Consider the following 13,148-nt stretch of genomic DNA (forward strand, 5'->3'; position numbering starts at 1 on the left):
CTCCTCTTCCCTCATTCTTTTCAAATCTCTTCCCTCGAGATTCGAGATCTTGTGGCCCTCTTGGGGCCTACTTGACTTCCAGTTGCTTGTCATACTTGGCTCCATCAAATCTTGTTTTTGGAAAGTTCTCTCTCTCACAAGCAAAGTAGGTTTTGGGGGGTTACAATGCCCCCCTAAACCCTTACCCCTCCCTCTGAGGGAGGAAAATGACTTTGCAGAGGGCATATTGCCACCGTCTTGTCGAAGGGTACTGGGTGCCACCTAGGCTCCCACCTAGAGGCAGCCGCCTAGGCGGCACCTTGGGCTCCTAGGCACAAAATGCCTGGGCAACTTGCCTAGGCCCTTATGCGGGTGTGAAAGGCCTTTTCCTCCTAGGTGGCCAGGTAGATGAATTTTTTAACTGATTGAAGTAGTACTGGATTATACGATATTTCTCTAAAAAAATCAATTTTATGAATTCAAATTAAAAAATAAAATCTACCCAAATTTTTTTGGCCAATTTGCATTCGGTGCAAATTTCCCATCCCTTGTCAATGCATCCTCAGACAATTGAAACCCCAATCTAGAATTGGGTTTCAAATTCAGAGCTAGGTGATCTGAGCTCTTAAAAATTCAAATCAAATCTAAATTCGAAATTAAAATCTCACGGATTTAATTTTTTGTTTAATTTTTTATTTTATTTTTTTAGTGAGACAAGTCTGTGGTTGGATGAAGAACCCAAAAATAGGCTCATGAACAAATTTCATTGAGGAACGACCAAACATAGCAAATAAATTGTAGTTAAGTAAATGGAAAAAACTTGGTTGAAATCATCAAACTCTCAAATCTGAAATTTCATGTCTTTTTCTCAAGGTGTGATCTATCTTGTGGATATATCATTCAAAAATGAGTATTGTGAAATTTTTGGCTCTAATGGGTAAGAAGGAAAGAAGAGGGGCTGCCCCACCGCCCCTTCCCCCCCCCCCAGGAATTCAGAGGCAAGCTGCCTTTTTTAGCTGAGGGTAATCTTTTTTATTGAATGTGGAGGCCAAACGATGATGTCCATTAATAAGAATGAGGAGAGGCATTGGACAATGGTGGTCTTCACAGAGGGCGATAGCCCTCCTGGCTACCTCGGGCTGGTGGACATCCTTTATTAAGCAAACCAAATTTTCATACATGGGATGGCATAAGACAGACAAGGATAACCAATTTTTCATACATGGGTTGGCATAAGACAGGCAAGGATAACCAAATTTTCATACATGGGTTGGCATAAGACAGGCAAGGATAACCAAGTTTTCATACATGGGTTGGCATAAGACAGGCAAGGATATTCATGGTATGAAATAAGGTTTACTTGGATGATCAGCTTGGGGAGAGCAGAGTACTCAAGTTCCTAAAACAATAGTCCTTCTTATAAAAAAAAAAAAGGTTACCGGTGACCCCATTGAAATCAAAATTGACAATCAGATTATTTGTGAAAGTGAAGGCCTCCTTAACAACCTTGATGGGTGGATTCCACCTGGAAATTGAAAATCCCTCATATCTGGATATCTGAACTACTAGGTCTGGAGGACTGCAGCAGCACCTGTTATCTGTAAGACCCTGGAGAACTGGGATCTACTCTCCATCCTAGGTTCGGCAAAGGAAGCTTCAATGTATTGAAGTGGGCATGGTGGACTTTTGGGGGTTCCCTGTTAGCCCTTTTCTGATGGAGGCCAGCGTCATGTTTTTCCTTTATTAAACCAAGGAGGCCCTGGATTCAAATTAGAGGAGTTGATCAGCAGAGTTACACTGCACTCATGGCCATAAGAAGTTTTTTGCGAACTTGCTCTTGCTTGTGGCAAGCTGGCTCAGGTTAATTGGAAAACCATTGTAGGTGCGAGTGTGCACAGATTGCGGTTTCATATTGAACCTGTGGAGAGACAAACCCATCCCACATGAAATCGTTCTAGTTGTAGGGGGATAAAGAGTTTAAGTTGACATCTGGACAGAAGTAGGTGGTAGAGATAGTGCCTTGGAAGATGGGGAGTCCCCTTCAAGGGCAAAGAAAAGATTTAGGAAACGCCTCAAACTGCGACTGCAGAGAAAACAAATAACAATGGTGAATGTGTGTTGGCTGGAAAACATCCATAAAAATATCTGAGCCGTTGGGCTTACACTATTCCACCAGCCTATAGGCTGGCAAGATCTTTTCCCATGTATATGTATATATATATATATATAGGGGAATGATTTCATGTAATTATGTTATTGTATGAATCCAAAAATTGCACACACCTTCTCTTCATTCCAATAATCAATTCTCAAAAAAGTAAAATTGAAATTACACCCTAGATATGCTCAAAATGAGTCACCCTGCAATAATAAATCTAGACCATCCATTTGGTGAATTTCAAGATCTAGGCCTTCATGAATTCAAAATCAACTTTTTCTTTTTTAACATTGTTCATTTAATAATAAAAAAATCATCCAATTTTTTTTGGAAAGGTAAAAAAATCATTTTAAGGCTTAGATCTAAGCGTCTCACCAAATAGATGGCCTATATTAATTAAGCTAATTTTTTTTTTCTAAGGTGTGTTTTCAAATGTTTAGTTTTTTGTGATTTTTTATAAGAATGAAAAGAGTGTATATTTAAAAATTGAGGTCAAATAAATGACCTTAACATGATTTATAAAGATTGTTTCATTATATTACAGTAGAACCATTTTATGACATCACTCCACATATATCTACACACATGCACGAATGCATATGTCTATGATTGCATTCTGTGTCTATATGTGTATATGTGAGTTTAACCATGTGCACTTGCTGTGAATGTGTACTCTTCAATATAAAATATATAGTTGTCAAAATGTGCTCAATTATTAAGCTATAAAACTATAAATACTTGGGCGCATGCCTTCATGGCTTACATGCATGTCTTTATGTGCAGCATGTGCTCGTGGGCACATGAGTGTAAATATGTATAGGTTCCTGCATATGTTTTTGTTTATATATCAGAATTCATAGACTTGTCCAAATGTGATATTCATACTTAATGCCATCTACATACATGCATGTCTTTGTTTATTTTATAGGTTGTCTATATTTGTGCAGATGTGATTGTATGGATCACATGTACCTTTATGTATGGATACATGCATGCAATTGTATATCTATGCTATGCGCATGTATGAACAATGGCATTTGCATATGCATTTATATAGATATGCTTGCATGCAATCGTGTATTTGTTTTTGTTTTCATGCTTTTCTTGGAAAATGAAAGTACTTCCAGAGCACCCTGTTCTCAGTTATTTTATTGTGAGAAAGTACACAATAAGGCTATTTATTTTTGGTATAAGAGGTCACAATTACCCTTAGCTGGTAGATATTTTATATGGTGGTTGGTGGTGTACTATGGACCGGGCTTAAAAGCCACAAAAGATGTTCTTGAACTTTGTGACACATCCCTAGCTGCCAGATTTCACAACTGATTGTGACTACATATCAAAAGAAAATGGTTTTATAGCATACAATCCTTTTCATTGTTTACATGGTCTTTGTGTGTAACCATCCTGTAAAAATGTACTTGGTTGTTGCAGAGTGTTGAGGAAGGAGAGTGTAGAAGAGCATATGATTTGGCAGCTGAAGCTTATATATCCAATTTTGACCGCTCAAAGCCTCCTGAAGAGGTACATTGCAACTTGCATTTAATATAGAGAGAATGTTGGTGACCTTGATGCATTTTATGAGTTTGTGTGTTTATTGCCTTTCAGGTTGCCCTCAGAGAAGCACATGAGGATTCTGTACAAAAATCACTCTCCATATATAATGGCAATGCAGTGGGTGCAGGTTCATCACGGCTGAAATATGAGAAGCTCCTCCAGGCCTTTGTTAGAAAACAGTTTGAGGTGATTATTATTATTATTATTTGATAAATAGCTGTGTGTTATATTCTGTGAGAGTTGTACAATTGCAGTGGGGGATGTAATCCAGTAATTCCCAAAAATGCGGGTGGGTAAGCAGTACAAAAAAATATGCTGTTTAGGAAGGGTAAATTGGGGGTGGAGTCACTAGAAAAGAAGTTTGCATTGCTCCCTCCCTTGCCATGGTATCAGCAGTGGAGTTTGTGGAGATCCCAATATAGAGGGTTTACCCATATTACCCCCAGTTGGTACTGAAAATATAAAGGAAGTGGTATGATAAGAGGGGCAGAAAGATCATGAAATATATGGGGAGGAGATGCTTGTGGATTCATCTCACCATGTCTATTCAGGGAAAGAGGGGGGATAATTTGCTGCTATGTGATTGTGGGGTCGTCATGAGCTCCTTGTGAAAATATGCCCTCATACAAGATAACATTGCATCATCATTCTCTTGGGGAGAGAATTTTTTTTTTTTTTTTAAGACTGTTAACTGTTGTATTGATTTAAAGTGAAAGAGCAAAAGGATAGCAATGAAATAGAAGGCACCGGCAGACCAGGTGCTCTGTACATCAGCCCTGAGGGGTCAAAAAAGGAGACATCCCCATAGAGGGCAAAAAATGCTATATGATAGAACAAAATAGATACAAAAAATGGGGATGGCGTCCTGAAGCGTATGATCAAAGAGTCCCCAGAGAGTGTTCTTCACGTGTACAGCTTTTGAGGTTCCCTCCTTAGGGTGGGCGTCTGCTGCAGCATTTGCTTTCCTCAATGCATGCATCCAAGAGACGTGAATAGCCCTGCATATTTAAAAGATTTCGTCAAAACTGTGGTCCAATCTCCAGGGGCAGAATGAGGCCCCAGAAGCCCAAGAAAGTACGATTTTGGAACCCCTTCGATGACCGGCGTGGGGCTCCTGTTGGGATCGAAGCTTTTATGGGGGACAGATTTTGAAACAAAGCTTTTAGGCATGTACTTGTGACATTTGATAATCACCACATATCCTTCCTTTTTGAACCGTAAGGTCATAGCTGTTTCCCCTTTAATACATGTGCCATAGACGTGTATATGTCCTTGCTGCTACTCGTGCGATAACAAGTTGACTCACTGTGTTCCAAACTCTCTCCTCCACATGTTAGATTCATGGCCAATTGACCAATTGTTGGATTAGCCTTCGCCATCTCATCCTGTGTTCCCCTTCTGGGCAACTTCCTCGTCTTTGTGCTACTCTCCCTCCAGCTAATCTTTAGTTTCTGGCAATATCGAGCCTGACAGATTAGATTCCTCTAATGTAGGTAGTTCACTCTGCTCTCCGTCTGCATCCTCCTCCACTGATTTAGAGAGAGGAGGCTGCCCCTCTTCTGTGCATGTTAAGGTATTTCCTCCTCTGTCTTAACGAAATTTGTCCCTGTGACTCCTCCGTTTTATCTCACTGAGAGGTCATTTTGCCTTTTCCCATCTATTTTCATGGTTTTCCACCTTATAACAGCTCTCCTGTGCTTTCCTTTTTCCTCGCTTCCCTTATCTGGGTGCTTCCTTTTTGCCAAACCAGAACTCACTGTTTTCTCTAGTTTCTTCTCCTATTTTTGGGTAGGATCTGAAACTTTCCCTTGACCAGAATTTTATCCTTAGGAGGTCTGGTCTTAGGTTTTGCTGTTTTGTCTCAGTGGGTTCATCAGTACTGATAGTAGGTCACCTCCCACCTCCAAGTCAATCTGCACCGGTGCTGTTTTTATTTCAGCACCTCCACCAAGATTCTAGTCTCCATGACACTAAGGCTATCTTCTATCTCGTTCACCTTACTAATAAGTGACCCAGTTGATTCCAAACCAGATCAAGTTGCTTGAGCTGTGATTTCAATGCTTGGTTCCCGCTCACTCAGGTGTAAGAACGTGTCCTCCAGCTTTCTAGCCCCTGTTTGTAAGACTCTGAGCTCCTCTTATCATAGACAAAAACTTGAAGGGGTAGAAACCATTCTTGACATACCTTACCAACTGGAAACAGGGTGTTTCAAGCTCTCGAAGCCCTAAACTTTGGCAAATGGCAATGTTTGTTATAGCTGGATCAAATCTTCCTGGTAGGCAGGACTTAAGTTTCTCCTTTCTCCTTTCAACAATCGCATTCCCTACAACCGCTATAGGTCTATTCTTTCTGACCTTGTGCCTACATGTTTCCACTTTGGTGTCCCTTGGTGAATGGAACCTTGTAGCTCCTTGAAAGCCTCTCCTGAGTTCACAGCCCAAAGGAAAATTTTTTCCTGTCTGCCATTTGGTCGTGTTCATTTGTGATCTCAACCATCATATGGTCCAAGCCATTATGTGACAAGTCCAAATAAAAGGCACCAATACAAGGTCACCGGCTTGATGGTCTCGATCACTGCCCGTTTATCCACTAGTGAAAAGTGAGCCAAAAATATTTGATATGGGACGTAGCTTACATGTTTGTTTCCACACAGCACACAAACACATGCTTACTAGGAGACACACACATCAGTATGTATATGATGCTATGCTACAAGTAATGTTGGTCTTTCATTATGAACTACTGATGGTTGATGTGAATGGTTCTTCCGTGCAAATGGATGTTGGCAGGCTAGAGTGGAGTAGCATTTCACATCATAGCCCATATTGGTGATGTCATGTTCCACTTGGTTAACTATTGCACTTTTTCTATTGATCCTGTCTAATCCCTGCTATACCTGAAGCATACCTAAGAAAAATGATTTGTACCAAGGGAATAAGGACACTAAGTGTCCAAGAAGTGGAGTAGGATACAAGTTACTTCATTGTGCATATCCTTACGTAACCATAAAGTCATCTCTGTGTTTGGGCTTGCTTGCACGTGTATTTGATTTTTCGCGTGACATTAGCTATTTTTAATGTTTGCATATTACTAATGCAGCAGTTTTGTGTTGAATGGGCCCATTGTAAGACACATAATTTTTGTTGACATTTTGTGCAGGACTACAAAACGAATGCTTTCAGGGAGGCGGACTTGATGTGTTCTGATGCTATTCATAACATAGAGAAGAGATTGCGATCAGCCTGTTATTTGCCTGATGCGAAATTCGACCAAGTCTTAAAAGTAAGAGATGCTTTTTCACTTTTTTAGTAGTGATACGCTTATCATAATTCCCCCTTTTTTTAGAGGTAATAGTTAGTTGTTTTCTATATTTAAGTTTGTAGCTAAACTGTTCTTTTTCTTTCTGCGCTCATGCATCAAGTCAATGCCCTTCCATTTTTATGGGCACATGTCAACCGCAACTTCTATAAGTCGCTGATGTTTAATGAGGTGTCGTATAAATTTATTCTTGTGTCGTTCCTAGGAAAGATTGGGTAATTGCTTGTTAAGTGCTCTGTTGCTGGAAACTATTAACTTCGGCTAGAGTTGCCACTTTCTCATGGCATTTTTTGGGACCTTCATGCTTCATTTTCCATTGGTATTCCTGCCCCCCTCTTGCACTGGATGTCCAAATAGGAAAAAAATGACCTCATGATGTCTTCATTTTGCCAGCGTAAAAGTTGCCTTAGAAGTGGGATTTTTCATTATACGCTCCAATGCAAAAGGCACTAGCAAATATTAGGGCATTGGCTGCCAACACAATCGTAAGAACAATTCATTGTAAACTCTTCCGGAGAGACATCATTAATCTTGTTAAGGGTTACACTGTGTGGTTCTCCAGCTGATATTTGCATTCTTTCCTCGTCTTTGATGATTTGTTCAAATGTACTCCGGCTGGTCTGGATTAAAGATACAATTAAATAGATGTCTTATTACATACCGGTGAACCAACTATGCAACTATGCATGGCATTCAGCACAATGAGACGCATTTTGTACCATGTAACAAAGACTCACATTCTGGTTGTAACCCAGGTTTCCTGTTAGTTTCTGTAATTTATTTCAGGCTGTGAGGTAAAGGGCAGTGGTTGTTAAAGAGATCTATCTCAGTTCATGATCCTGTTTGATGGTTAATGGGCTGCTCCGATAATATTGTCAGTCCTAAGATTCCATTATGTGAAGGCAATGCATACATCGTTCACCTTTTTTAAGTTGTTTGGGGTCTCAAATGTGAATAATATAGTGGACACTTTGTTTTTCCTGTGCTTTTTGGCAGTTTCAAAGGTCTTTCAAGGATATTGTATTATAACTTGTAATATGATGCATCCTTAGGAAAAAGAGATAGTACTCATCTCTCTCTCCCTCTTCCCTTCCTCCCCCAATCTCTCTCTCTGCTCTGGAATCAACCATGCTTCACGTACTCCTCACGTAAGTACAAGAGCGATATGAAACTTCACATACTTCGTTGGGTACACGAGACACAATCCTCCTGCCACCCCTTTCTTTCTCACAGTCATGTACACTTAGGTGATGCTTGCATTTGCAGCCATTTTTCATCGAAGACCAGGGTTGCAAATGTGATCTCTCCATTTGAAGATATGCTTTTAGGTATAGCTAAAAAGATATGGTGTGTGTGATTTTATAATGGTCTTCTAATGCAGCCATTTTCATCGAGACCAGGGTTGCAAATGTATCTCTCCATTTGCATATATGCTTTTAGGTATAGCTAAAAAGATATGGTGTGTGTGGTTTTATAATGGTCTTCTAATGCATCTTACAAGGCATCCACAGTAAATAGTTGCTCACTCTTGCCTAGACTCATCTTGTTAGTTTGCCTTTGTCTGCTCTCGGCTTAGTATAGCCTTTTTGAGTGAAAAAGAGCAAATTTGTACACTTCTTAGCATGCTTTGCGTAAACATGCCACATGTTCTCTCTCTAGTCTCCATAGTTCTATCCTCTTTCTTGGGTCTCCCTCGCTCTCCTCTCCTCTCCCAGTTATATTGACAAATTCATGGGCATAGATGTGAACCGCTCCAACACACACATGAACAGAACATTGTGGAGTGTGCATTGAAATGTGTCTCATGTATCACATTGATAGTGGGAAAGATGGTAATCTTATGCTTCTTCTACAGGTTCTGGGTGGCCTTGTATCAGAATATGAGAAATCTTCTCATGGTCCAGGAAAGTGGCAGAAACTTGCCAGCTTTTTACAGCAGAGGTTTGTTTATTCATGTATCTGGTTATAAAGTCCAGACCACAATTTGCTTAGTTGATCTTGTTAATTTGGTGTTCCTTACCTTCTCAAAAAAAAAAAAAAAAAAAAATTGGTGTTCCTTACATGCGACTAAATCAGTTTTCTGTGGTTAATTTTCTCTGAGCAGTTTGGAAGGTCCAGTATATGATCTCCTAAAGAGGCAAGTTGATCAGAATTCATCAGAAATGAATGCTCTAATGTTGAAATATCGTGCAAATGAAGACAAGCTAGTATTACTTGGGAAACAGCTGGAGACTTCTCAGAAGCATGGAGCTGACTATTTGAAAAGATATGAAGATGCTATTGCTGACAAGAAAAAAATCTCTGATGACTATATGGCCCGTATAACTAATTTGCAGAGCAAGTATAGCTCATTAGAAGAAAAGCATTCAAACTTATCCAAAGTTCTGGACTCTGCTAGGCAAGAATCAGCTGATGGGAAACACAAATATGAACAGGTTCTTTCAAAGCAAAGGGCTGAAGAAGACCAATCAAATGCTGAAATAGCAATTCTCAAATCAAAGAGTAGTGCAGCTGAGGCGAGATTGGCTGCTGCTCGTGAACAAGCTCAGTCTGCTCAGGAGGAGGCGTCTGAGTGGAGAAGGAAGTATGACATAGCTGTGAGGGAAGCGAAAGCTGCCCTGGAGAAGGCAGCAACGTTACAAGAACGTGCTAATAAGCATACGCAAGTGCGTGAAGATTCTCTAAGGGCAGAATTCGCAGCTACCCTGGCAGAAAAGGTGAAATTCTCTCTCTCTCTCTCTCTCTCACACACACACACACACACTGCCTGTGTAGAGCATTTCCTATGTTGAATCCTTATTGTGCATTGTTCTTTTCTTTTCCTTTTTTTCTATTCTGTTTGATTTTCTGGTCTAACACTGTTACCCATATGATTTTAGCCAGCACATTGTTTGGGGTAGTTAGCTGGGATTCAAACCTTAGATGTTTTATTGCTGTCTTTTGTCCTAACCACAAGACGCCCAACCCCTAATCTGAGTGAAACTCTTCATATTTCACAATAACAATAATTGGAGCATTCTGTATTGAGTACGATTCCATAGGGCATTCACGTGATCACTGCATCTCCGGGGCTCCTGATGAGATATAAGTGTGAGGACCTTTGTGTGTGGTTGGCTGTGCCAGCTCTACCCTATCCACTTTTCCCGCCTTTTTATACCCCATTTTGCATGTTATTTGGCATATGTCGTGCTTGTTAGTTCTCTAGAATGAAATGGAACCTGAGAAATGTTTCTCATTATGATGGCAGGATGAAGATATTAAGAATACACTGGCAAAACTTGAGCACGCTGAGCATCATGCGAGCAGTCTGAATTTGCAGTTGAAGGTATGCCTCCAAACTGAGAATCTTATATTGGCATTTTATTTTTATTTTTTGCATTTTTTGAGCCAGTTTGATATTGGATATAGATAGGCCTCATGACTATGACGGGCTTGCAGGCTTTTGAATCGAAATTGAGGAATCAAGAATCAGAAACCACTGCACTGAAACTTGAAATCAAGGATCTACTAGAGAAGCTAGAAAATGTGAAGTCCTCTGCTCAATCATACGAGAGTGAAGCCCGAATTCTAGAGCAAGAGAGAACCCATCTGGAACAGAGATATGCATCTGAGTTCAAGAGATTTGAAGAAGCTGAAGAGAGATGCAAGGCTGCTGAAAAGGAGGCAAAGAAGGCGACAGAATTGGCCGAAAAAGCTCGAAGTGAAGCCCTTGCTGCCCAAAGAGAAAAGAATGAAGTTCACCGATTGTCCATTGAGAGGCTTGCTCAAATCGAAAGGGCGGAGAGGCATGTTGAGAACCTTCAGAGATTGAGAGCTGATTTAGAGGAAGATGTTGACCGTCTTCGTGCCTCAGAACAGGATGCTGTCTCCAAGGTAGTCTCTCTGGAAGCTAGGGTTGAAGAGAGAGAGAGAGAGATAGAGGTGCTATTGAAATCAACCAATGAGCAAAGGGCAAGCACGGTCCATGTCCTCGAGAACCTTTTGGCCACAGAAAGAGCGGCTCGAACTGAAGCAAACAACAGGGCTGAGGCTCTCTCTTTGCAGCTTCAGTCAACTCAAGCAATACTAGACAATCTTCAACAAGAAATGACATCGGTTCGCCTCAATGAGTCCGCCCTGGATCACAAGCTCAAGAGTGCATCTCGTAGTACTAAAAGGTTGAGATCTGAGGGCCATGCCTCAGTTCAAGATATGGATGTCGATATGGAAGAAAGGGTGATAGGATCGAAAGGGAGGAAGAAATCAAAGAGCACAACCAGTCCCCCGAAAAAGCTTCAGATGGATGATGGTGGCTCTGTGTTTAAACCGGATGATGATACTGATAATAACGATAATGTCAGTGTCGATGCTGATGAGTATACAAAGTTCACAGTTCAGAAGCTCAAGCAAGAGCTCACAAAGCATGGTTTTGGTGATAAGTTGCTTGAGATAAGGAACCCCAACAAGAAGGATGTAGTTGCGTTGTATGAGAAGCACGTGCTGCAAAAGTAGTGGTCCGTTTTTTTAACCTCCTCGAGGCTTGTGATTTGTTTATAATGCCGTCTACCGGTAGGGTTCCATTTATTGTTTCTGAGAATGGAAACCTTAAAAAAGTGAAATGTATGTTAGTGGCTGTAAGAAAGTCAATTGGGTTCGGTCAAATAGGAAGTGACTTCCTTTCTTTCACATTCAACCGCCTTCCTTAGTGCGATGATTTGTGTCCCTTGGTGATACCCCTTAGTTCAAGGTGGTATGGGTTTTTCTTTTTGGGATGAAATTTAACATAATTCGCAGCTACAATATTTTACTGAGCTTTTTTTTTAAGATATTAGAAAGCATTTGGTTTAATTTACTTAAAAGCGATAATCGCCGTGAGGATTACTAAATGCATCCAGATTCCAGAATGGTTTACGTTGTGCGAAGCACTTGGGAGCGTTCGGTATTCTTGACTAGGTTTTACTCTTAGGCCTAGTTTGGACAGACCATTTTTGATATCGTCGTCTCTTGAAACGGTAAAAAATCCGACATTTTTGTCTGTTTCAGCTCACTCGGAATGAGCTGTCATCTCCTGTCCATAACCATTAGAAGAAAACCTCTTTTCCCCATCTCCTGTCCATTAACATTAGAAGAAAACCTCTTTTCCCGTATCAGGTGTAAACCGGGCAGGGAAATGGAACTAGCCCCTTGATATTGCTAGCATGTACAAGCAATAGAAAAATCCAAATAAAGTTTTGAACAAGAGCTTTGTTCTTTAAAACACTATGAATGGCGATAGCTTCTAACACCTGGGAAAGGGAGAACTTAAGTTAAGAGGTTATAATTTGAGGAATTTATATCCTAGTAAAATTTATAGAACCGTCAAAGCTTAGGCTTGGGCCTCGTTTGGGTGCTGCCACTGAACAAGCCTTTGCACTGTCAGAGTGACATCTAGGTGATTGGTTCAAGTGGTGCATTTTGGATCCCAAGCAGGCTCTCGAAACTAAATTGGAATTACCAATTTTCATCCTACTTGCAAATGCAGCTTGATCAAAACATGACTTGGTCTCCAATTAAATATAGTGATCCAAATATGAAATATGACATTGCATTTTTTTTTTTAAGTTGTAAGAATGTTTGGAAAAGTGGTTGTTATTTGATAGTAGCACTCTCACACCCTAGTCACCATATTGTGGTTTTCATTTTCATTGACACCAGACCGTTAAAATCTTAAAAAAAACTAATTTTTAAATTATTTATAAAAATGGATAAGGGTTGTGAAACCTTTCTCGACACCCTTTTGGACTCAATGGGGCAAAAAAAAAAGAAGAAAAAAACACCCATGAAAATGGGGCACCTGTGGGCACCTGTGAAACCTTTCTCGACACCCTTTTAGACGCCTTTTTTGCTTGTTAATTCAAGGGCCCAATCAATTATTTCTAGGTGTACCAATGTTACACTCCAAATGAAAGGCCTAATGAAATAGTGATTGGCCAATGTTTCTTTAGTACAAGCCACTGCAATTATGCAAAAACTCACCACCCTAACTTGTAAGTTAGTTCTGTTGGAGGGTTCTCTTTTTAGAAAGGGAATAAAATGGCGAGAGAACCATTTTTATCGGAAATTATTGATGTAAGGTTGCAACTTTATGCTGGACAAGTAAGCTGCACCTAGGAATGAG

At 40.3% G+C, this 13,148-nt stretch overlaps 1 protein-coding gene across 1 annotated transcript in view; it reads left to right on the forward strand.

Moving 5' to 3' along the window:
* Nucleotides 1–11,850, forward strand: part of LOC18442289 (Guanylate-binding family protein) — a 28,826-nt gene extending 16,976 nt beyond the window's left edge. Inside the window, exons 8-14 of the mRNA XM_006852512.4 lie at nucleotides 3,572–3,661; nucleotides 3,746–3,880; nucleotides 6,854–6,976; nucleotides 8,868–8,953; nucleotides 9,117–9,729; nucleotides 10,260–10,337; nucleotides 10,451–11,850. Of these exons, the coding sequence (XP_006852574.1) occupies nucleotides 3,572–3,661; nucleotides 3,746–3,880; nucleotides 6,854–6,976; nucleotides 8,868–8,953; nucleotides 9,117–9,729; nucleotides 10,260–10,337; nucleotides 10,451–11,503 (2,178 nt within the window). The 3' untranslated portion in view covers nucleotides 11,504–11,850. The remainder of the gene's footprint in view (nucleotides 1–3,571; nucleotides 3,662–3,745; nucleotides 3,881–6,853; nucleotides 6,977–8,867; nucleotides 8,954–9,116; nucleotides 9,730–10,259; nucleotides 10,338–10,450) is intronic.
* Nucleotides 11,851–13,148: the final 1,298 nt, after the last annotated feature.

Source organism: Amborella trichopoda, chromosome 1, assembly GCF_054954075.1.
Source record: "Amborella trichopoda isolate Santa Cruz 75 chromosome 1, AtrichopodaSantaCruz75HAP2 v2.0, whole genome shotgun sequence".
In the NCBI taxonomy this organism is placed as follows: Eukaryota; Viridiplantae; Streptophyta; class Magnoliopsida; order Amborellales; family Amborellaceae; genus Amborella; species Amborella trichopoda.